At 40.1% G+C, this 24819-nt stretch overlaps 1 protein-coding gene across 2 annotated transcripts in view; it reads left to right on the top strand.

Moving 5' to 3' along the window:
- The window catches only part of ATP9B (ATPase phospholipid transporting 9B), a 256636-nt gene that overhangs the window by 59445 nt on the left and 172372 nt on the right, over nucleotides 1-24819 (top strand). The window contains exons 6-7 of one of the 2 annotated variants that reach the window (XM_045790301.2): nucleotides 315-373; nucleotides 19041-19092. In XM_045790301.2, the coding sequence (XP_045646257.1) occupies nucleotides 315-373; nucleotides 19041-19092 (111 nt within the window). The remainder of the gene's footprint in view (nucleotides 1-314; nucleotides 374-19040; nucleotides 19093-24819) is intronic. The other variant, XM_087869720.1, reaches the window with a different exon arrangement.

The raw sequence follows: 24819 nt of genomic DNA, 5'->3' as shown, positions 1-24819 counted from the left end.
TCTGATTGTCATTGCTGGACCCAGACCTGAAATAATGGCAGATTTGGGAAGACCCCTCCACTTGGAGCCCTCTCCCACACCCCACGTCTTTTATTGGGGGGCAGTTAACTGTACTTGGGAGCTAAGAGAAGTTAATTTTTAGTGCCTGTGTCTATGTGAAGTAAATTTATTCTGAAAGTATAAGTACAGATAAATTCCTAGTGTTCCCCCCCACCCCCCGAAAGTTATTTTTAAAGTGTTATTTGTCAAATGAAACTTGAACTCTGGTGTGCTGTTGTTTCCTTAAGTTGATTATACTTCTTCTTTTTTTTAAGGTAAAGTGCAAGTTAAGAGTTCAGACATACAAGTTGGAGACCTCATCATAGTGGAAAAGGTTGATGCATTTTTAATATATTTTAGACGTGTCTATGCCAGTGATTAACATTTAGCTTGATTGCAGTAACTTTGCATCTGAAGGAAATTGAGACAGTTACTTTAAATCTTAACTTCTTTGTATAGATATGATATACATGAAGAAAAATCTGGACTTTTCTGTATTCTGTTTTGCTTTAGTACATTTCAGTGTATGCAGGTGAAATTGTATTTTGTCTAAAATAAGACGTGTTAACTGCTTAATATTGCATTATCAGAATTATTTCATTTGACCAAAGAATTATATTAGTTAGAACCTATTTTAGAATATGTTTTATTTTCTAAAACCTCCTTTTATAGATAGATATATTACACATAATAATTTGATGTTATTCTTGGGATTTAGAAACTTCAAGAAGGACAGGTCAATGGAAATAAGAGAATATTAGAAAGAAAAAACTTATTAGGTCATTGTAGGAAAAGGCCATTAAGAAAACCCCTCAGTGTCAGCCTTGGCGGTTGTTAGGTGCCCTGGGGGGGTGAGTGTGTGGGCTGCCTGCTGTGGGAGGGAGTGAGTGCTTCTGCACGCGCTGACTTCCCTGAGGAACGGTGGATGAATGGACAGCCTCTGTTTTTTCTTTTTCTTTTTTCTTTCTTTCTTTCTTTTTTTTTTTTCTGTTTTTAAGGCTCTAGAACAACTTTTTAAAAAAATTGTTGTTTGAGAAGTTGTAATAAGCTTCTTACAAGAATAGTTTGAGCCCTTGGTGCCATCTGGCATGCAGGCATGCACCCAGCCTGAGCCACCTCGTGGAGATGTTTGGTAAGGAAGGTCTTTCTCCTCGAGACTAAAGTGGGCTTTATCTTGCTACAGTAATCTGTATACAGAGAATGTTCGAGGGTATGTTTGTTTGATTTTACAAAATGGGACAAAATTGAACATACTGGTTTGCAATTCATTTCTGTAGCGTTTGGTTGTATGGACACTGCAAGTTCCTAGCTTTGGATCCATGGTTAGATTTTTGGGAGGCGTCTGTGTCGCCGTTCTTGTGCTGTGTGAGCACCCTTACACACCCGTCTCCACGTGATTCTGTAGGGTAGACGCTGACGAGAGAGGTGATTGAGCCGCACGTGAGTCACACACCAGCGTCCATTACCTCATGGTGTCTGTGGTCAGGAATTGGGGTGTGGATTCGTGTGGTCCTCGCCCCGGCTCCCTCTCAGGGCTGTGGTCAGCCAGGTGGTCGAGACCTCTAGCTCACTCAGGAGTTGTTGTCAGGTTCAGGGTCTCAGTTCCATGAGCTTTTGGCTGGAGGCCTCCCTCATTCTGGTCCACGGTGGGGTGCGGAGGGGCCTCCACAGGGCGGCTCACAGTGGCCTGCAGGAGAAGGTGGGAGTGCCAGCAGCGTGGCCTTGCGGGCAGGGACCTGGTGTCAGCAGGGACACCGTCACCTCTTGTTTCCCTTGTAAGAGGTGGAATGGTGTTGATGGTGGGGTTTGAAGAGCAGATAGAATGTCTTGTTGTGGGTCAGGGAGTGCTGTTTGGCCTTCTCATTCTTCCGTCTCACCTCCTCTGCTCTCCTGTTACTCACGTTCTCCTTCCCTTTGCTGCCTAGGTCGATGGAGTGGTGTGCCCTTCGGTGCTCCCATTTTACTGAGTAACACGTGCGCCCTTCTTGGCCACGTTGTAAAGCTCGTCTCTTCAGTCATATAGATGGGTGAAACGTAGATGTCTAGATCTATGTGTGGCCGTTCCCCTTGAGCTTCTCTGCGGCCTCCCAGGTATACTCTCCACCTGTGAGAGAGTGATGAGTGACTGGGCCTTTGTAGACATCCAGGTAAACGTTTTACTTGAATGTGGTGGTAGCTGCGTGTGTTTCTTTCTGTTCGTCACTTCAGTGCTGCATGGGTAGCACAGTATGGGCGGTCCTCCCACACTAGATCAGCGTTGTGTACGAGCGTGTGTACGGTCCCTGGCCGACCCTGATGTTCACAGATTTGGTAGCAGAGCTGGAGGAAGGACTTCTAAGGTGTTTTCACTAACCTTTAGGAAATGTTATACACCAAAGAATAGGGGCGGCCCCTGTACCTGTTTAGTTTTTTTATATTTCCAGTTTTACACTCATTTTCATGTAAAAATTTTCCACATATTTTGGTTACTAAGAAACTTTAATATTTAGGAATTTGAGATATAATTTCTAGTAATTACTATGAAATGATAAATTTTTAGTAGTGGATTTATATCTGTTGAACTAATTTTGTGGTTTTTGTAGTGATAAAAGTTAGTGATTGACATAATCATAAAGAAATAGCAATTTCATGGTAGCAAATGGCTTTGTCCTTTTACTTTTTATTTAAGGATCCTAGCAACACTTATCACTAACCAGAAAAGTAATTTCTCTATTATTTGACCATATTGCTACTCAGAAATTAATGCTTGGTGGATTTTATGTGGGAGGGTAGCCCTTATAATTCTGTATCTGAATGTGATATTAAAAATAGTCTATTGATAGTCATTTTATGGGTATTTAAAGTGTGCTGACCAAATTTGGACCAGTGTTGCAGCTGTTGAGAGCTGTACAGCTCCCGGGAAGGCAGCAGCCTGGGGCAGTGGGAGAGTAGAACGAGGGCCTTCGTGTTAGATGGATCTGGGTTTAAGCTCCTCGTTTTCCAGCCTCAGACTCTCTGCAGGAGAAGCAGCTCTTTGACGTGCACTTGTAAAGTGGTAGGCTAGAGCTGTGCAGAATCAAGGTTAGATCATGCATGCAGGGCGAAGAAAGAAAACCCAACGGTTGTGTCCTGGCTTAACAGGGAACCCTCCTAAGAAGTACCTAAAATTTTAGACAAATATGTCAACTTAAATATTATTACTTGAGGAATGTGTCAAGTAAGGTAACTGTTTGGAACGGGAGACTTAGAAGTTGAAGGTTGTCCAGGTCATTGATTGTCCAGGTCCTCACATCAGCTCTGAAGTCCAGGTGTTTGAGGGGGATCCAGAGGACAGCAGCAGTGCAGGATTGAAGGTGACACTTGAGAGCCCTCCTTCATTGCTCAGCCTAAACATCTTTTGTAACAGCTGAACTTGAAAGACAGTTTCTTTATCTTGTTTTTTTGAGGTAATGCAATTTAATAAATGTTTTAGACAGTTTAATAAGTATTACCATATATATTTTAATACTCAGAACAAACTCTGCAAAAAATATGCAGAGAGGTACAGTCTGAGAGATTAAGATGGACTCCTGAACAGGGTTCAGGGAACATACAAGAAAGCAGGAAATGTGAAACTGAGGAATGAATACCAGAGGAAGCCAACAGAAAACAGATAATAAAATGCAGACTTATACAATAATCACTTCTATTATGAACAGTGTGAATACACGAATCCTGACATAGGCACAGTGGCTACAGAAGCGAGACCCAGCCGTGTGCCATCCACAAGGAGTTCCAAGCCAGTGACACAGGTAGGGCGAAAGAAAGTAACAGGATGGGTAAAACACACCATGAAACGCTGACCAGGAGTAGGAGGGCCTATATTAAGATCCAGTGAAATAGAGCTCAGAGTAAAGAAAGTGACTAGAGATAAAGAGAGACATCACATAATGATAGTCAGGGTTACCCATCAGGAAGACAAAATAATCCTAAATTTGCACTCACCAGATAATGGAATCACAGAATTCACGAGTCAAAAACTATTGGAGCTCCAAAGGCAAGAGAAACAAAAGATAAAATGAATTTATGGGACTTCATCAAGATTAAAAGCTTCTGCACAGCCAAGGAAACAGTCAGAAAAACTAAGAGGCAGCCCACGGAATGGGAGAAGATATTTGCAAATGACGCTACAGATAAAAGACTGGTATCCAAGATCTACAAAGAACTTCTCAAACTCAATACACGAGAAACAAATAAACAAATCAAAAAATGGGCAGAAGATATGAACAGACACTTTTCCAATGAAGACATACAAATGGCTAACAGACACATGAAAAAATGTTCAAAATCATTAGCCATCAAGGAAATTCAAATCAAAACCATACTGAGATACCACCTTACGCCAGTTAGAATGGCAAAAATAGACAAGGCAAGAAACAACAATTGTTGGAGAGGATGTGGAGAAAGGGGATCCCTCCTACATTGTTGGTGGGAATGCAAGTTGGTACAGCCACTCTGGAAAACAGTGTGGAGGTCCCTTAAAAAGTTAAAAATTGAGCTACCCTATGATCCAGCCATTGCACTACTGGGTGTTTACCCCAAAGATACAGACGTAGTGAAGAGAAGGGCCATATGCACCCCAATGTTCATAGCAGCAATGTCCACAATAGCTAAATCGTGGAAGGAGCCGAGATGCCCTTCAACAGATGACTGGATTAAGAAGCTGTGGTCCATATATACAATGGAATATTACTCAGCAATCAGAAAGAACGAGTTCTCAACATTTGCTACAACATGGACGGCACTGGAGGAGATAATGCTAAGTGAAATAAGTCAAGCAGAGAAAGACAACTATCATATGATTTCTCTCATCTATGGAACATAAGAACTAGAATGATCAGTAGGGGAAGAAAGGGATAAAGAAAGAGGGGGTAATCAGAAGGGGGAATGAAACATGAGAGACTATGGACTATGAGAAACAAACTGAGGACTTCAGAGGGGAGGGGGGTGGGGGAATGGGATAGACCGGTGATGGGTAGTAAGGAGGGCACGTATTGCATGGTGCACTGGGTGTTATACACAACTAATGAATCATCGAGCCTTACATCGAAAACCGGGGATGTACTGTATGGTGACTAACATAATATAATAAAAAATCATTATTAAAATAAAAAAAAAAAACTCTTGGAGCTGAACAAAAGAAATAGACCAATCCACAGTTACGATGAGCACGTCAGCCCCAGTCTCTGCGCATTGGCTGGAAGTGCTGGGCGGGAAGTCAGCAGTGACATGGACTCAGCCAGCCAGATCTAACTGACGTATGCAGATGACTCTGCCAGACAGGAGGAGAGCACACGTTTCTTTCAGAACACGCACTGAGACAAAGCATATCCACAAAACAAACCTCAAAAAATTGTGAAGAAATCATACAGCGGGTTGTTTCATCACAGTAGAATCAGATTAGAAATTAATAACAGCACAACAACAGGAGAACTCTAAAGTATATGAAAAGTAAACAGTGGGATACTTATGGGATAAGTATCTAGGAAACAAAATATATATAACTGCATAAAAACGAAAATGAAAATACAACAGTCAAAGTACACGGAATGCATGTACGGCATTGCCAAGAAGGAATTTTGTAGTAGTCAGTGCCAACATTAGAAGGAAGTAAAGGTCTCAAATTAATACTCTAAGTTCCTAGCTCAGGAAACTAGAAGAAGAGCAGAATTAAACCTGTGCATGCAGAAGGAAGGAAATAATAAACACCGGAGCAGATCAATGAAGCTGCAAATAGACAGGGTAGTAAATCACTGAAAGCAAAAGCAGTGACCAACCTCAGGAATGACAGAGGGGACAGTACTGCTGGTCCTGAGCCGTGGAAAGGGTCATTATGGGATGCCACCGACAGCTGGACTCCAGGCGATACATCAGCTTAAATGAGATGGAGGGATTCTTCCCAAACCACGAACTATCCAAGCTCAAACAAAATGAAACAGATAACATGAATGGTTCTACAAACAGTAAGGAAATGGAATTAACTATTTAAAATCTCCAAGAAGGAAATATCTAGATCAGATGTTTTCATTGAAGAATTCCTTGAGGCTTTTAAAGTTAGCCTCATTTTTACACAGTAGTTTCCAGAAAATAGTTGAGGTTGGAACACTGCCCAGCTTGTGGTAGGAGTCCAGTTACTATCCTCATAGCAGCGCAAGAGAAAGACTGCACAGCAAGAGAAAACAAATACCCCTTGTGAATATAGACACACAAAAGTTCTTTAAGAAAATAATTGCCAGTTGGTATCAGCAATAGAGAGAGAGAATTCTGCATCATGGCGAAGTGGAGCTTGTTCCAGGTACTTAAGGCCAAATCACCTGGTGTAATCTACTCTATGATTGGGCTAAAAGAAAATTACATGATCTTACCAACATGTGACTACATCCAGCACCCAGTCATGATAAAAACTCTCCACAGTTTTGGTTAGATGGTAATTATACCTTAATTATGTTTAAAAGGCATCTGTAAAAACATAACCAACATCATACTTAATGGTGAAATTCTGAATGCCTCGCCTTTCAGATTGGGAGTAAGTCAAGGACGTTTCTTCTTGCCACTCTTACTTAACATTTCTAGCTTCAGAGAATAAGGCAAGTAAAGGAAGTTAAAGGAATTCAGATTGGAAAGGATGAAATAAAAATGTCCCCCATTGCAGATGACATGATTGTGTATGTAGACAGTCCCAAGGAACCTAGGAAAAACCTGAAACTAATGATAATGAGTAGGTTCAGCAAAGTGACAAATTATAAGATCACCACTCAAGGGAGTTAAGATGGCGGAGGAGTAGGAGACACCGTTTTCAGCCGGTCCTCCGAGTCGAGCTGGATAGGTACCAGACCAGCCTAAACAACCACGGAACCAGCCTGAGACGCAGGAAGACGCATCTGGATCTCTACAAATGAACATCTCCAGCGCTGAGTATTGAGGTACGAAGCAGGGAGCCAGGAAACTGTGCACAGATATCGGAAGATAAACGGAAGGGGGAGGGAGCCGCCGCGTTCGGGCGCCGGTAAGTGGCAGCCACTTGCACGGGAGAGCGGGCGGGGCTCGCGGACGGCACCCGCAAAACAGCAGACTGAGACCGTGAGCCGGGTGCGCGCGCCACCAGGCATCTCGCGGAACCCCGGAATCCTGGTGCGCTCACTGGATCCAGACTGAGACCGGGAGATCCGGGAGCGCGCGCGGGGCGGCTGGCGGCTGGCGGCATTAGAAACACAAAGGACAGAGACGCGCCGGCCCTGGAAGTGAGGGCTGGGACGCCGGGTGTGGGGCGCACATCCCGGGTGCTGCAGGGTTGAGCAGTACCAACAGAAACAGAGTTAAAGTGGCCAGAACATTAGTAGAGAACAGGCCGCAATCCCTCTGTTCTGTGACAGAGGCTGAAATTCGGCCGCTGCTGCTCTGACTCTCAGAAGAGGCACAGCAAACCGCCAGGGAAAGCTGCCAGAGAACAAAAGCCTGGAAATACCGGCTCAGGGAGTGCCCATCCCCATCCCCCCTCGCAGGGGACGCTGAGACTCTACCCAAACATGGCTGCCTGAGTATCGGCGCGGCAGGCCCCTCCCCCAGAACACAGAAGGCAGGCTGAAAAATCAAGAAGCCCACAACTCGGGTGCCTGGGTGGCGCAGTCATTGAGCGCCTGCCTTCGGCTTAGGGCGTGATCCCGGCGTTCCGGAAAGGAGTCCCTCATCGGGCTCCTCCGCTGGGAGCCTGCTTCTTCCTCTCCCACTCCCCTGCTTCTATTCCCTCTCTCGCTGGTTGGCTGCCACATAAATAAATAAATAAAATCTTTAAAGAAGAAGCCCACATCCCTAAGATCCCTATAAAACAAGGGGCACGGCCTGGGACCCAGTCAATAATTTGGGCTCTGGAAACCCCGCAACCTCTCTTCATCAGAATGACAAGAAGGAGAAGCCCCCCCCCCAGCAAAGAAAAGACAGTGATTCTGTGGCCTCTGCCACAGAAATAATGGATATGGATGTAACCAAATTATCAGAAATGGAATTCAGAGTAACGATGGTCAAAATGATGAGTAGAATTGAAAAAACTATTAACGAAAAGGTTACTGAGAATATAGAATCCCTAAGGACAGAAATGAGAGCGAATCTGACAGAAATTAAAAATTCTATGAGCCAAATGCAGGCAAAACTAGAGGCTCTGACGGCCAGGGTCGCAGAAGCAGAGGAACGGGTTAGTGAATTGGAGGATGGGTTAATAGAGGAAAAATGAAAATAGAAGATGGTCTTAAAAAAATCCACGCCCACGAATGTAGGTTACGGGAGATTACTGACTCAATGAAACGATCCAATGTTAGAATCATCGGCATCCCCGAGGGGGTGGAGAAAAACAGAGGTCTAGAAGAGATATTTGAACAAATTGTAGCTGAAAACTTCCCTAATCTAGCAAGGGAAACAAACATTCGTGTCCAAGAGGCAGAGAGGACCCCTCCCAAGCTCAACCATGACAAACCTACGCCACGTCACGTCATAGTGCAATTCGCAAATATTAGATGCAAGGATACAGTATTGAAAGCGGCCAGGGCAAAGAAATTTCTCACGTACCAAGGCAAAAGCATCAGAATTACGTCAGACCTGTCTACACAGACCTGGAATGAGAGAAAGGGTTGGGGGAGCATATTTAAAGCTCTTTCAGAGAAAAACATGCAGCCAAGGATCCTTTATCCAGCAAGGCTCTCATTCAGAATTGATGGAGAAATAAAGACATTTCAGAATCGCTAACCAATTTTGTAACCACGAAACCAGCCCTACAGGAGATATTACGGGGGTTCTATAAAAGTAAAAAGGCCCCAAGAGTGATACAGAACAGAAAGTCACAGCCAATACAAACAAAGACTTTACTGACAACATGGCAGAATTAAAAGCATATCTCTCAGTAATCAGTCTTAATGTAAATGGTTTGAACCATCCCATAAAGCGCCACAGGGTTGCAGATTGGATAAAAAGAAATGACCCATCCGTTTGCTGTCTACAAGAGACTCATTTCAAACCCAAAGATGCATTCAGACTGAGAGTAAGGGGATGGAGTACCATCTTTCACGCAAATGGACCTCAAAAGAAAGCTGGGGTAGCAATTCTCATATCAGATAAATTAGATTTTAAACTACAGACTATAGTTAGAGATGCAGAAGGGCACTATATTATTCTTAAGGGAAGTATTCAACAAGTGGATATGACAATTATAAATATATATGCCCCCAACAGGGGAGCAGCAAGATACACAAGCCAACTCTTAACCAGAATAAAGAGACATATAAATAAAAATACATTAATAGTAGGGGACCTCAACACTCCACTATCAGAAATAGACAGAACACCCTGGCAAAAACTAAGCAAAGAATCAAAGGCTTTGAATGCCATACTCGACGAGTTGGACCTCATAGATATATATAGAACACTACACCCCAGAACCAAAGAATACTCATTCTATTCTAATGCCCATGGAACATTCTCAAGAATAGACCATGTTCTGGGACACAAAACAGGTCTCAACCGATACCAAAAGATTGAAATTATCCCCTGCATATTCTCAGACCACAACGCTCTGAAATTGGAACTCAACCACAAGGAAAAATTTGGAAGAAACTCAAACACTTGGAGACTAAGAACCATCCTGCTCAGGAATGACTCGATAAACCAGGAAATCAAAAATCAAATTAAACAATTTATGGAGACCAATGAGAATGAAAATACAACAGTCCAAAACCTATGGGATACTGCAAAGGCAGTCCTAAGGGGGAAATACATAGCCATCCAAGCCTCACTCAAAAGAATAGAAAAATCTAAAATGCAGTTTTTATATTCTCACCTCAAGAAGCTGGAACAGCAACAGAGGGACAGGCCTAATCCACGCACGAGGAAGCAGTTGACCAAAATTAGAGCTGAAATCAATCAAGCAGAAACCAGAAGTACAGTAGAGCAGATCAACAGGACTAGAAGCTGGTTCTTTGAGAGAATCAATAAAATTGACAGACCACTGGCAAGACTTATCCAAAAGAAAAGAGAAAGGACCCAGATTATTAAAATTATGAATGAAAAAGGAGAGGTCACGACGAGCACCATTGAAATTGGAAGGATTATTAGAAATTTTTATCAACAGCTATATGCCAATAAACTAAGCAATCTGGAAGAGATGGAATCCTTCCTGGAAACCTATAAACTACCAAGATTGAAACTGGAAGAAATTGATTCCTTAAACAGGCCAATTAATTATGAAGAAATTGAGTCAGTGATAAACAACCTTCCAAATAACAAAACTCCAGGCCCGGACGGTTTTCCTGGGGAATTCTACCAAACATTCAAAGAAGAAATAATACCTATTCTCCTAAAGCTATTTCAAAAAATAGAAACAGAAGGAAAGCTACCAAACTCATTCTATGAGGCCAATATTACCTTGATCCCCAAACCAGGCAAAGACCCCCTCAAAAAGGAGAATTACAGACCGATTTCCCTAATGAATATGGACGCCAAAATCCTCAACAAGATACTTGCTAATAGAATCCAACAGTACATTAAAAGGATTATCCATCACGATCAAGTGGGATTCATACCTGGGATGCAAGCGTGGTTCAATATTCGCAAATCAATCAGCGTGATACATCATATCAACAAGAAAAGACTCAGGAACCATATGATCCTCTCAATCGATGCCGAAAAAGCATTTGACAAAATACAGCATCCTTTCCTGATTAAAACCCTTCAGAGTGTAGGAATAGAAGGTACATTTCTCAATCTCATAAAAGCCATCTATGAAAAGCCTACTGCAAATATTATTCTCAATGGGGAAAAGCTGGAAGCCTTTCCCTTAAGATCAGGAACTCGACAAGGATGCCCACTCTTGCCACTATTATTCAACATAGTACTAGAAGTCCTTGCAACAGCAATCAGACGACAAAAAGGGATCAAAGGTATTCAAATTGTCAAAGAAGAAGTCAAAATGTCTCTCTTTGCAGATGACATGATACTCTATATGGAAAACCCAAAAGAAGCCACTCCCAAACTATTAGAAGTTATAGAGCAATTCAGTAACGTGGCGGGATACAAAATCAATGCTCAGAAATCAGTTGCATTTCTATACACGAATAACGAGACCGAAGAAAGAGAAATTAGGGAATCCATCCCATTTACAATAGCACCAAAAACCATACGTTACCTTGGAATTAACTTAACCAGAGACGTAAAGGACCTATATTCTAGAAACTATAAATCACTCTTAAAAGACATTGAGGAAGACATAAAAAGATGGAAAGATATTCCATGCTCATGGATCGGAAGAATTAACATAGTTAAAATGTCCATGCTGCCCAGAGCAATCTACACTTTCAATGCTATCCCGATCAAAATACCAAGGACATTTTTCAAAGAACTGGAACAAACAGTCCTTAAATTTGTATGGAAACAGAAAAGGCCCCGAATCTCCAAGGAACTGTTGAAAAGGAAAAACAAAGCTGGGGGCATCACAATGCCGGATTTCGAGCTGTACTACAAAGCTGTGATCACAAAGACAGCATGGTACTGGCACAAAAACAGACACATAGACCAATGGAACAGAATAGAGAGCCCAGAAATGGACCCTCGGCTCTTTGGGCAACTAATATTTGATAAAGCAGGAAAAAACATCCGGTGGGAAAAAGACAGTCTCTTCAATAAATGGTGCTGGGAAAATTGGACAGCTACATGCAAGAGAATGAAACTTGACCACTATCTCACACCATACACAAAAATAAACTCCAAATGGATGAAAGACCTCGATGTGAGACAGGAATCCATCAAAATTCTAGAGGAGAACATAGGCAACAACTTCTACGACATCGGCCAAAGCAACCTTTTTCATGACACATCCCCAAAGGCAAGAGAAACAAAAGATAAAATGAATTTATGGGACTTCATCAAGATTAAAAGTTTCTGCACATCCAAGGAAACAGTCAGAAAAACTAAGAGGCAGCCCACGGAATGGGAGAATATATTTGCAAATGACACTACAGATAAAGGACTGGTATCCAAGATCTACAAAGAACTTCTCAAACTCAATACACGAGAAACAAATAAACAAATCAAAAAATGGGCAGAAGATATGAACAGACACTTTTCCAATGAAGACATACAAATGGCTAACAGACACATGAAAAAATGTTCAAAATCATTAGCCATCAAGGAAATTCAAATCAAAACCACACTGAGATACCACCTTACGCCAGTTAGAATGGCAAAAATAGACAAGGCAAGAAACAACAATTGTTGGAGAGGATGTGGAGAAAGGGGATCCCTCCTACATTGTTGGTGGGAATGCAAGTTGGTACAGCCACTCTGGAAAACAGTGTGGAGGTCCCTTAAAAAGTTAAAAATTGAGCTACCCTATGATCCAGCCATTGCACTACTGGGTATTTACCCCAAAGATACAGACGTAGTGAAGAGAAGGGCCATATGCACCCCAATGTTCATAGCAGCAATGTCCACAATAGCTAAATCGTGGAAGGAGCCGAGATGCCCTTCAACAGATGACTGGATTAAGAAGTTGTGGTCCATATATACAATGGAATATTACTCAGCTATCAGAAAGAACGAGTTCTCAACATTTGCTACAACATGGACGGCACTGGAGGAGATAATGCTAAGTGAAATAAGTCAAGCAGAGAAAGACAACTATCATATGATTTCTCTCATCTATGGAACATAAGAACTAGGATGATCGGTAGGGGAAGAAAGGGATAAAGAAAGGGGGGGGTAATCAGAAGGGGGAATGAAACATGAGAGACTACGGACTATGAGAAACAAACTGAGGACTTCAGAGGGGAGGGGGGTGGGGGAATGGGATAGACCGGTGATGGGTAGTAAGGAGGGCACATATTGCATGGTGCACTGGGTGTTATACACAACTAATGAATCATCGAGCCTTACATCGGAAACCGGGGATGTACTGTATGGTGACTAACATAATATAATAAAAAATCATTAAAAAAAAAAAAAACTGAAGCTAATCCAACCATAATCTCCACTCCCATGAACCACTGCCGTAACATCTGACAGAGGGCCAACAGTAATAGGTGCTGCTGCTAGGGCAGGAGGTCACGCTACGGAATGTCTATTAAGATATTACAGCCTCAAATGCCTTCAAACCAACAACTGCAAGACAGATAATAAACATAGCAAATTGCACCAGGAAGAGTGTATGATGTGAGTAGTTAGGACAGAAGACAAAATGTTCAAAAGAAATAGATATATTATAAGAAAACCTATAAACACAAGGTTGAAGGCATATCAGAGAGCCTTTGGAAGCAGACAGAAACGTTAAGTGGTTTGATTGTGGAAAGATGAATTATTACCTAGATGGAGAGAGGATATTGATAACAGTCTCCATATCCTGATGGAGGATTTCAACTATCTTGACATCTACTGATGGTAGTATGTCTTTAAAAAGCCAAGCCGCTAAAACGATACAAGTTAAATGAAACTAAGGAGATGTGACAACTAAATGCAATATGCGATCCTGGATGAAATTCAAGACCCCCCCCAAAAAAAGATTTTATTTATATATATAATTACTGGACAACTGGTGAAATTTGAGATCTATAAAACAGATAAAACATTATATCAAAAAAAAAAAAAAAGATCACCACTCAAATACCAATCCCATTTCCCATACGTGGAAACTGAAATTAAAGATGATAGACTCTTATGGTCACTACCATGAAAACAAAATCTTAGGTATGCTGAAAGTAACAGTGTGTTCATGAACGTAATCAAAGACACTACAGCCTTAGATTGGAATATTCCAGTTTTCCTAAAATTGAATATAGGTTTAATACAATTCCCATTAAAATCTCAGCGAGGTTTTTTTTTTTAAATTTTTTTTGACAAAATAAGCTTATTCTAAAAGTAATTTGTCAAGGCTAAAATGGCAAAAACAGCCTTGACAAGGAGAATAAAGTGAGAAGGCTCACTTCCTGATGTTAAGGCTCACTGCCTCACTATATTTATCAACATGGTGTGTAAGAAGGGTAGAAACAAAGATCAGTGGAACATTGTGGAGAACCCGGAAATAGACGCACCCAGATGCTCAAGTGATTTTTGAGAAAGTGCAAAAGCAATTAAAATGGAGAAGGGGTAGCCTTTTCAACAAATGAGGCTGGAGCTAGTGGACATCGTGGGATAAGAAAATGACCTAATGCAAATGTTATGCTTTGCATAGATGCTAAAATGGGTTATGGAACTTGTCTTCCTCTGACTGACTTATTTCACATGGCACGACACCCTCTGCTCCAGCCACGTGGTTGCAAATGGCAAGATTTCATTCTTTTTGATGGCTGCATAATACTCCAGTGTGTGTGTGTGTGTGTGTGTGTGTGTGTGTGTGTGTGTGTACACGTATACACACACACATATACCACATCTATATCCATTCACCAGTCGGTGGACATCTGGGAGAGCTCTCAGAGAAAGACATATAACCATGTGATCTCACTCATGTGGAATTTAAGAAACAGACGAACATATGGGAAGGGGGAAAAGAAAAAAACAGAGGGAAACAAGCCATAAGTGACTCTGTCTTTTTTCTTTTAAAAATATTTTATTTATTTATTCAAGAGCGAGCAGGCGTGAGCAGGACAGAGGGGAAGGGAGAAACAGACTCCCCGCTGAGCTGGGAACCGATGCAGGGCTCGATCCAAAGACCCTGGGATCATGACCTGAGCCCAAGGCAGATGCTTAACCGACTGAGCCACCCTGGCACCCCACCATAAGTGACTCTTAACAATAAAGAACAAAGTAAAGGTTGATGGAGGGAGGTGAGTGGGGGGTCGGCTAGATGGGTGATGTGTATTCAGGAGGGCACTTGTTGTAATGAGACACTGTGTGTTGAATGTAAGTGATGAATGACTGAATTCTACTCTGAAAGCAATATTGCACTGTATGTTAACAAAATTTAAGAAAAAATGGATCATAGATTTGAATGAAGATTGTGAAAGTGTAAAACTTAGAAAAAAAATATGGGAGAAAATAGTCAGAATCTAGGTAGGAAAATAGTTTTGAGACACCAAAGGCACAGTTCATGAAAGAAAAAAACTGATAATTGCATCTCATTAAAATAAAAAAATTTGTGCTTATGAAAGATATGAAAACACAGGCTACAGACTAGAAGAAAATATTTGTAAACAATATAGTGGACAAAAATTTTTATATCTAGAATATGTAAAAACTCAACAGTAAAGAAAAATCAGATTAGAAAATGAACGGAAGATGTAAGAGACATTTCTCCAAAGAAGATTACAGATGGAGAATAAGCACATGAGAAGATATTCCATGTCATTAGTAATCTGTAAACGCAGATTCAAACACAGTGAAATATCACTGCACGTGGAGCAGAATGGCTAGAGTGAAAACTGGTAGCACCAGATGCTAGCAATGATGTGAAGAAAGTAGATCACTCACTCATACATTTCTAGTTGGAATATCAAATGTTACACTTAGTCTAGAAGATCATTAGGCAGTCTCCTAAAAATTAAATATGCAATTATTATATGACCCAGCAGTTGAACTCTTGGACCTTTTGTCACAAAAAATGTTAATTTTAGTTGGCCCAAAAGCCCATATATGAATGCTTATGCCTGTGTTATTCGTACTAGCCCCATATCTGACACAGTCCAGATACCCTGAATGGGTGGGGGTCAGAGAAAGTTGTACGTCATACCAGGGTGTATCATGTTAAGAAAACACCGGTGTCTGCTTCTGTGTGGCTCATTGTCTTGAGAGGAGGGAAAAATAAAAAGCATCCAGTGATTGTTTGAAGTTACCTAATTTATTTATGAGACCTTCACGGCAGATAAAACGGGAACGGAATAAAGAGTAATGGTCTGAAAGTGAAATTAAGAAAAAAAATTCCATTACAATAGCATTAAAAAGAATAAAATACTTACAAATAAAGTTATTAAGAATAAACAACAAAAGTGCAAAACTCATACTTTGCAAAGTGCAAAGCAGTGTCAAAACATACTAAAGAAGACCTAAATAAATGGAAAGACATCCTATATGTTCATGGATTAGAGGTATTAACTATTGTTAAAATGGCAGTACTGCCCAAATTGATATAAGTATTCTGTGCTCTCCCTCTCAACATCTGAGCTGACTTCTTTGCAGAAATTGGCACGCTGATTCTAAAATGCATATGGAAATACAAGAGACCCAGAGTAGTGAAAAACAATTTTGAAAAAGATGAATGAAGTTGTAGTAGTCACACTTTTCCATTTCAAAACTTTATTCAATCTTACAGTAATCTAGACAGCATAGAACTGGCATAAATTCAGAATTGAAAGTCCAGAAGTAAAGCCTTAAATCTGTGGTTTATTGCTTTTCAACAGGGGTGTCTAGAAAACTCAGTGGGCTGGAGGGGTGTATTTAGGTGGGTGCTTTTTTTTTTCTTCACCCAATACTGTTTGTGAGATTCTCCCATTTTGTTGTGTGTAGCCGTAATTCATTTTGTTGTTACATAGTATGTCTTTTATCCGTTCTCCTGTTGCTGGATATTGTCTATTAGAAATGATAATTCCATGTCCTACTTGACTCCTGTCTCTCGGCTCACTTGATGTATACATACATCTGAGGAGTGGGATTGCTGGGCTTTGGGGTGTGCGATGCCCCGCTTAAGCAGGTGCTGTGAATGATTGTGCAGGGTGACGTGTCCAGCTCCCCTGGGATGAGCAGTGTGTAAGGGTTCCTGTTGCTGCACGTGTTTGCCAACACTTGACATTGTCAGCCGTTTAAATTTAGCATTGCCAATATGTATGTGGTAGCTGTGGTTTTAACATGCGTTTTCTTGAAAAGTAATAAAGTTGGACACCTTTTCATATGATTTTGGGAGTCTTATTTGGGAAGAGCCTGTTAAAATCACTTGCCATTTTTCTTCTAAGTTATCCCTTCTTTTCCTAACAGTTAATAGGCCTTTATGCATTCTGGCTGGGAGTTTCTTTTTAGTTATATGTTGCAAGTATTTTTTCCTCCCTGCTATGCTTTGTTGGAGAGATATTCTTAATTTTGATGAAGTCCACTTTATTAGTGTTCATCTATAGTTAGTTGGGGATTTTTGTTTTGTTTTTTAAATTTTTGGTTGTGGAGGAGGAGGAGTCTTGTTAGGTTTGGTGGGGAAGAAATCATTCCCTACCAAAAAGTCATGAAAATATTCTATCATATCCTTTAGGGCTTTATAGTTTTGACTTGGACATTTAGACGCAGAATTCATTTGGAATAGATTCTTATGTTTTGATTGATACAGAGTTTTAGTACTTATTATCTCCTGTCATCTCCTGTAGCTATCTAAGTTTCTCAATGCTATTTACTGAAAAGACCACAATTTCCTCATTGGTCTGCAGTAGCACCTTTCTCATTAGTCTAGTGTTCATTTTCATCTTGTCTTAATTGGTCTAGTTTAATATTTTAGTTTTGTTATATTGTAGACGCAACCTTCTGTGCTTCTCACATTTGTCTTGTTCATTCTTGGCCTTTGCATTTCCCTCTAAATATTAGGAATACCTTGTCAGTTCCTCCCAAAAACATGTTAAGATTTTGATTGGGCTTGTGTTAGATATATAGATCAGTTGATGGGCACGTGACATCTTTGCATTCTGATTTGGGAAAATGGTGGGTTCTGTTTGTTTAGGTTTTATTTAACTTCTCTCAATAATGTTTGATAGTTTTTGTTTAGAGAACTTGACTTGCTTGTCCTTTGTTAGTTATAGTCTAACAGTTTTTCTTATTACTGAAATAGGCGTTTTTAAAAAATACTTCTTGCTGTTCATTATTTGTATTTAAATACTTGTTTTCTGGGTCATTAATTTTTGTTTTCATATTTGCTTACATCCTTGTACTTTCTTTGGGGTTCATTGGCTTTTTCCTCCCTGCTTTCAAGTGGATATTTAGCTTGTATTTTTAGCTTCCCTTAATATTGTGCGCATTTAATTGTATATATTTTCCTCTTAACATTTTCCTTTGGCTTTGGCAGAATGGTTTCACACACTTTGCTACGTTGAGTTTTTATTATCATTCAGTTACAAATAATTTCTAATTTCCATTGTGATTTCTTTTTGACCTAAGAGTTCTTTAGATCTTGGCAATTGACCCTTCTTTATTCATGTTAGAAAGAGGTACCTTTATCCCACAGCATATTGTTTTCACCTTCAACAACTTAATATTTGTTTTTATTGCTTGCTTACTGATAAGTAATCCATTTCTTTGTCATGTGTGGGTCAATCTTTACTTAGGTCTCAAAAAATATAAGTACTTCATGGAATTGTGTGAAGTGTTCTTACTATATATTTTTTCTTGAGTTTGATATAGCTTTTCCAATTGACTAGTAATGATAAAATAAATGTATGAATAGCAAATACTTGTATAAGTTTATATGCTATAAGTACCTTTGAGGTTTTTGTCCCTTTCTGCTGTATAAAAGAATATCTCTCAAATTTGTAGGGTTTAGTTTTTTGTTTGCTCAGTTGTACATTTATTCATTTATTCAGCATTTAGTAAGTGTTTTATTTATGGTGTGTTCTGTTTTGTGTTAGGCTTTGGAAGAATCCTGTTCTTACTTTCTAGGGTTATTTAGTCTACTAGGGAGGACATAATTTTTTATGGGGCAAAAAATGCTATATTGTTATGTATGAGTTTAGTTAACAAAGAGGCCACAGGAGAGGCAATATTTAACATTTTTCAGAAATGGAGCAGTTTTCAGGTCATCACAAATGCTGTTTTCATGGTTTGTTGACAGGGGAAAGAATCGTAAAAAAGTCCAGCTAAAAAATGAATTTAAATGTAAATTATACTAAAAATTGTTATACAAATAAGTAATGTTAATTGCTTCAGTAAAAAATTTAATTATAACTTTTTTTAGTTAGTTTTTACTAGCTATTTCTACTTTGTAATGGAATGGTATTATTTTATAAACTTGCATGTAGATAATTAGTGTTTTATATTACTTTCTGCAGAATCAAAGAATTCCATCGGACATGGTATTTCTTAGGACATCAGAAAAAGCAGGTATTTTTATTTGTATTTAAATTGCTGATCATTTAGTATTTTAGCAGTTTAATTTTCATTTTGAAAGGTAAAAGTTAAATTTATTCTTACAAAAAATTTTCTTTGAATGATAAATACATTGAATTCATTAATTCTAAATTACATTTAACTGTTGATACTTAAAATGATGATCTTTACTGTATATGTTTGTTTTAAAAAAAATAATCCTGTGACAACCTTTATATCAAATGAGTGCTTTCATTCAAAGCTGTATTGATGTCTAAGTAATTAAGTGATGATGTTGCTCAAAATTTGATTGCTATTCTGTATTTGCAGTTTTATTAATTCAGCAAACGTTTATTTACCACTTCCTATGTGCCAGGCCCTACTTGTCCCTTGGAATCCAAAGGGAGCAAGACTGAGTCGTTCCCTCCAGAGAGGTCATGATCTCCTTACGTGTGGATATGCACACACTGACAGTCATGCTCTGATTATACAGCTACTGTACGAGTTATAAGGTGGATGGGGGTAACAGGAGAGGAAGCAGACAGTTTGTGTAGGTGAGTTGAAGTGGGCTTCACAGGACAAATGATACTTACATGACCTGAGCTTTCACCAGTAAGAAGAAGGTGGAAAAGGGGAAATGAGATGGAAGCCTCAGGTGGTCAAGGAGAACTGTGTGTTGGAAATCAGGAAACCCAAAGTCTCGTCTGTTTTGGCCAATTCTTAATTATATGACCTAGACACTGGTCACGCATTTTCTTAATGTCCAAAATGATGAGAGGTTTATCAGGTGATACTCAAGTGCCTTCTGCCTTGCATTTCTGACTTTGTTGAATAAATGGACAATATTTTTATAGGAAGCTCAGTGTCTTATTTTTTTTTTTTGGAAGCTCAATGTATGTATTATTTTTTGTAGTGTGGTGAAAACTCTAGAAAGGACAAAGTTAAATTTTAGAGTTGTTAATTTGTTTGTTTATTTTTTTAATTTTTAAATAATCTATACCTAATATGGGGCTCGACTCATGACCCTGAGATCAAGAGTCGCATGCTTTTCCAGCTGAGCCAGCCAGGCAGTAGAGTTGTTAATTTAGTTTTTCCTCCATGTATAAACAGCATTTTTAAAAAGAGATATCCTGAGAAAGAAAAAAAAATGTTTTTTCATCAACTCTAGTTATGGTCATTTACATTGTAAGGTGAGGCTGCCATTAACAGAAGAGTTCGGCCACACTAATAATTAAGTACACTTGATACATTCACTTTATTGTGTGTTACTCTGTGGAAGGTTTTGTTCTTCCTGTGGAGCCGACTAGAGGGCTCCTCTTCTAGTCCGTTTCCGTCTCTTCTCAGAAATACAGCTGGACTCCCTTCCCTGTCCAGTGAGATGGGGCTGTGCTCTGAGGTCTGGCCAGAGGAGGCCAGCTGACTGCGTCCAGGCCTGGCCTTATCTCTTTGGTAGCCTTCGACTCTTTTCTTCCCCGTGCCGGCTCAGTGTGCGTGATTAGGGTGCTCTTAGAAGCTGCCTGTGCCAGATGACGGCTTCCCTCATGGGCTCGTGGGTGACTGTGTGCAGCAGAGCTCCCTCCTCTTCCGTCACCAGGTGACTCTGTAGGAGAGGAATATTTGAGTCCCCAGATTGCCAGTCCGCCGTCCCCTGCAGCAGCTCCTGTTCCCGGAACACCTACAGTGCTGTGGCAGGCAGTTGACAGCTCTGCCTCTGCTTCCACTTCGTGCTCAGTAGAGCCTTGGGGCCACCCAGGCACGAGACGCTCTCCTGGGCGTGTGTGCAGCTCTGCGCAGGCAGGTGGCTTCGAGACTCCCGGGAATGTGTTAGAAGTTTTCAGAGCCTCCTTCAAGTCATCCGATTTTCCAGGTTTGCTTCTAAGTTTTTTGGTCAGCTTGTTGTTTACCACAGTTTTAACACCACCCGAGGTAGCTGTGGTGTTGTTAGACAATTGCCACTGGTTGTTTTTTGACAAACAGTCCAGAGAAAACACTGTTCTCAATAAATGCGCTCTGGGTCAGGTCAAATCCGGGCAAAGCCCTACTTGGTCAGGTGGCAACAATTCTCTGGGCGTGGATTTGAGGAGCCCCGGGCCCAATGGTCCCCATCAGTGGCTGCTAGAATATCAGTTTTCTCAGCTACTGTGGAACCGTGCGGTAGGGAGAAGAGGTTTTGGGAACGGGACAAGTCAGAACACTACACAGCTCGCTCTCAGCTCGATTTAGCCGTGTTTCTTGAATAAATGCACCTGGGATTGTTGCAAGTCTTTGATTATTCTCCAGAGTTCTGAAAAGGTTGCTTTTGATGATTTTTACTGATTTCTCATTATAGTTCTGGAGAAATGGATTTTCAGAGATTTTCACATTGCCATCCCTGTTTATATCATCTGTTTGTTTATGATGTTTGTCTTTGTTTCTAAATGTATTCAATATAATGAATAGCAAAAATATTTGCGTTTGAGAGATGCTTTTATATTAATTGACCTTTTAATGATTGTGGTAGAAATATGTATGAGATTAAGAATATTATCCTAAATATGGGAATGGTTTTTAGATAATTAACTTAAAAGAAATACAGGTTTTGTTAGGAGATAAAAGATGAAGGAAATCCAGCACTTCAAAACTGGAAGACGTTGAGAACTATCCGTTTTCTGAAGGAGGAGTCGGAGGGCTGAACAGTATGAGTGCCTTGTTGGAGATCATGTGACCAGCAGCAGGTTTAGTTGTTCAGCCTCTGAATGACTTACAGCCAACACAGAGATAGAACATGAGAGCGTTAGGCAAATGAGATACTCTGTATTATGTTAGCTTTGGATAAATAACATCATATCTCAACTGATGACATTTAAAAAACATTTTCTTTCCCTCTAGTTTTCCCTTGGGTTTCACGTTATGGGGACATGTTGTAGTGTAACGATAATATTTTGGAGGTCCTGGATCTCTTCGAGAATCTCTTTTTTTAATCTTTTTTAAAGATTTTTATTTATTGATTTGACAGAGAGTGAGAGCACAAGCGGGGGGAACGGCAGAGGGAGAGAGAGAGAGAGAGAAACAGGCTCCCCGTTGAGCAGGGAGGCTGATGTGGGGCTCGATCCCAGAACCCTGGGATCATGACCTGAGACCAAGGCAGCCGTTCAACTGACTGAGCCACCCCGGTGCCCCTCTCTTTGAGCATCTTAAGAATGATCACCTTGTTCCCCAGAAAAATGTACATAGCAGCATGTATGCTTATTTTTCTGTTGTTTCACATATTCCTGGAAGATTATTACTGGATCCGACTTAGGACCTTACTGTATAGTCTGTTTAGGCTTACAGTTTTTTGTTTTTTTAAAGATTTTATTTATTTATTTGACAGAGAGAAAGAGAGCACAAGCAGGGGGAGCAGCAGAGGGGGAGGGAGAAGCAGGCTTCCCGCCAAGCAAGGAGCCTGACTCAGGGCTTGATCCCAGGGCCCTGGGGTTATGACTTGAGCCGAAGGCAGACACTTAACTGACAGCCACCCAGGCGCCCCTAAGCTTACAGTTCTATTATATTTCTCAGTTTTATTATTTTTTCCTATCAAATTTAAACTTTTAAAACCATCACTGATTGTAGATACAGATATTAAAATGTCAGATTGCTATTTCATGCTGGTTTTCTTTTTTTTCTAAAGTGGACCAAATAGCTTCCCAGCTGGATCAAATGTGTATCATAATATTGCCTCACATCAGGAATTCTTAGCTTTGGAAATTTTGTTTCTGCAACTTCAAGTGGTTATTTTAAGTTTTTTAATTGTCGCGTTTTCAAAAGTACACATACTCAGAATTTTTTGTGTATCAACTAACACTATTGATATTATTTTATTACTTTTCAATTTCAGTTCAGAAGAATCTGATAGTGCATTGTCTATTAAAATAAAAATCTTCAAACCCTAGCCAGTATGAAAGTCTTAAATCTGTGTGGTGTGTCCGAGCTTGGACAGTTGCAGCTCAGGGAGTCTCTTTGTGGTGTCATATTGACTGTGTATTAACACAGGGCCGTCTCTGTGGGGCCGGCATCTAATTGTTTAGAATGCAGATGAAGCTGTTGATGGATCTGGGGACTGATGGCTTAAATTCCAGTTAATCAGTTGCTTCATCAGTTTCTTAATTCAGATCAAATATCTCCTGAATGCACACAATTCTTTTAGTGGTATTAAGAGAAATTAATGCTTTAGAACTAATTTTCATCAATCTCTTATAAATGCCAATATCTTTTTCACTTGTCTCCTAAGTGATGACATTATAGTTTAAGTGTTTGGGACATATTACAATAGCTCAGCTGTCACCTGTTAGTGGGCAGGGGTAGGTAAATGACACTGTACTCATCCACATTCCCTCTTTGGTGCTATTCATCTTCCCACCAGCTTAAAAATTTCATGCAGAGTCATTAAGTCATATAAATGATTTAGAAATTAAGTTTAATGGCAAACGATCTGGTATTACATATGCGAAGTCAATGTCTATTTTTCTTTTGTTGGGCATATACTGTACCCATCTCCTTCAGAGCTATTGGATTCATGAGCTGTTGCAGACAATCTACTGATATTACGGGATAACTTATCACGGTGTATGACAGACTCTGGTGCTCAGTCTCATCGTGTCCCATCAGTTACTTTATCACTACTTGATGCAGCTCTCCTGTGTGACACATAGCCTAGTTGATCTTCATTTGATTGTCATTAAACCGTCCTTTCCTGTCGGCTCTTGTCAATTATACAAAATAAAATCAAGTATTCATAAGAAGTCTGTAACGGGATATAAGCAGACCAATTTAATAATTCATTTTTGCTGAGCCTTCACTGGCCTCCATCGAAGCTGGTCCTTGCTGTTAAACATTATTAGATACAGTATGTGTAAGACACGGCAGGTTGGCCATACTTCGGATTTTGCTACAGTTCATTCTCTTTTTAAATCTTACCAGTTACTGTGAGGTTAGTAATGTTAACTGTACTCGAAGATAAGTAATATATATATACTGCCCCTAAATATTTGGAACAGCATATAACTATTTAACATGAAGCATGTCCTTTTTTTCTTAAAGAAAGACAACTATATTGCTTCCAGTGTTTAGTAAGTTTACAGAACCTAGGTATTACTTTCACTTTTAGAAACATTCTGTGTTTGAAATATAAGAGACTCTAGAGATTCTCCCTTCTAATTTTTTATTTTAGAAAGCAAACCTAGAGCAGAGCTGTTGGCATTGACATCTCAAAGTACATGTCAGACAGAGTCTAGTATTCGGTCCCTATGCAGTCACTTTTGTATCAGAACACGTACAAGCACACACACGCATGTATATAAACATGCATATGTTTAAGAGGAAAAAAAATCAACTTTGAAAAACTATTTAACTGTAAAATAACATCCACTACAAATTTTCTTGTACTCCTTTTTAAAGTTGAAACCAGTTTGTAAAGTATTCCCCTTATGGTAGGTCTTTTGACAAGTACTGTGTAACAAAATGTGTTTACATATTTAGGTACATCCTTCGAAGTACATGTAATCAGACGAAGGTCTCCTGGGTAAGTCTTCACTTGATACAGTAGATGACCCAGAAGTCATTTCCTAGCCCTCCGTCTTTCGGTGCCTTAGGAAAGTGACTTGACCTCTGTGAGGCTCCTGGAATCGTGCTGGCGGCACTTGCGCCAGCGGCAGAGAGCAGCTACAAGGGTTGGAAGTGTCATTGGTGAAGGGTTTGTGTGGGGCATGTTCCAGATCCTGAGCT

The sequence above is a fragment of the Ursus americanus genome, chromosome 19, assembly GCF_024610735.1.
Source record: "Ursus americanus isolate L20-20 chromosome 19, mUrsAme1.1.p, whole genome shotgun sequence".
NCBI lineage: Eukaryota > Metazoa > Chordata > Mammalia > Carnivora > Ursidae > Ursus > Ursus americanus.
This window is presented reverse-complemented; position numbering and strand designations above follow the sequence as displayed.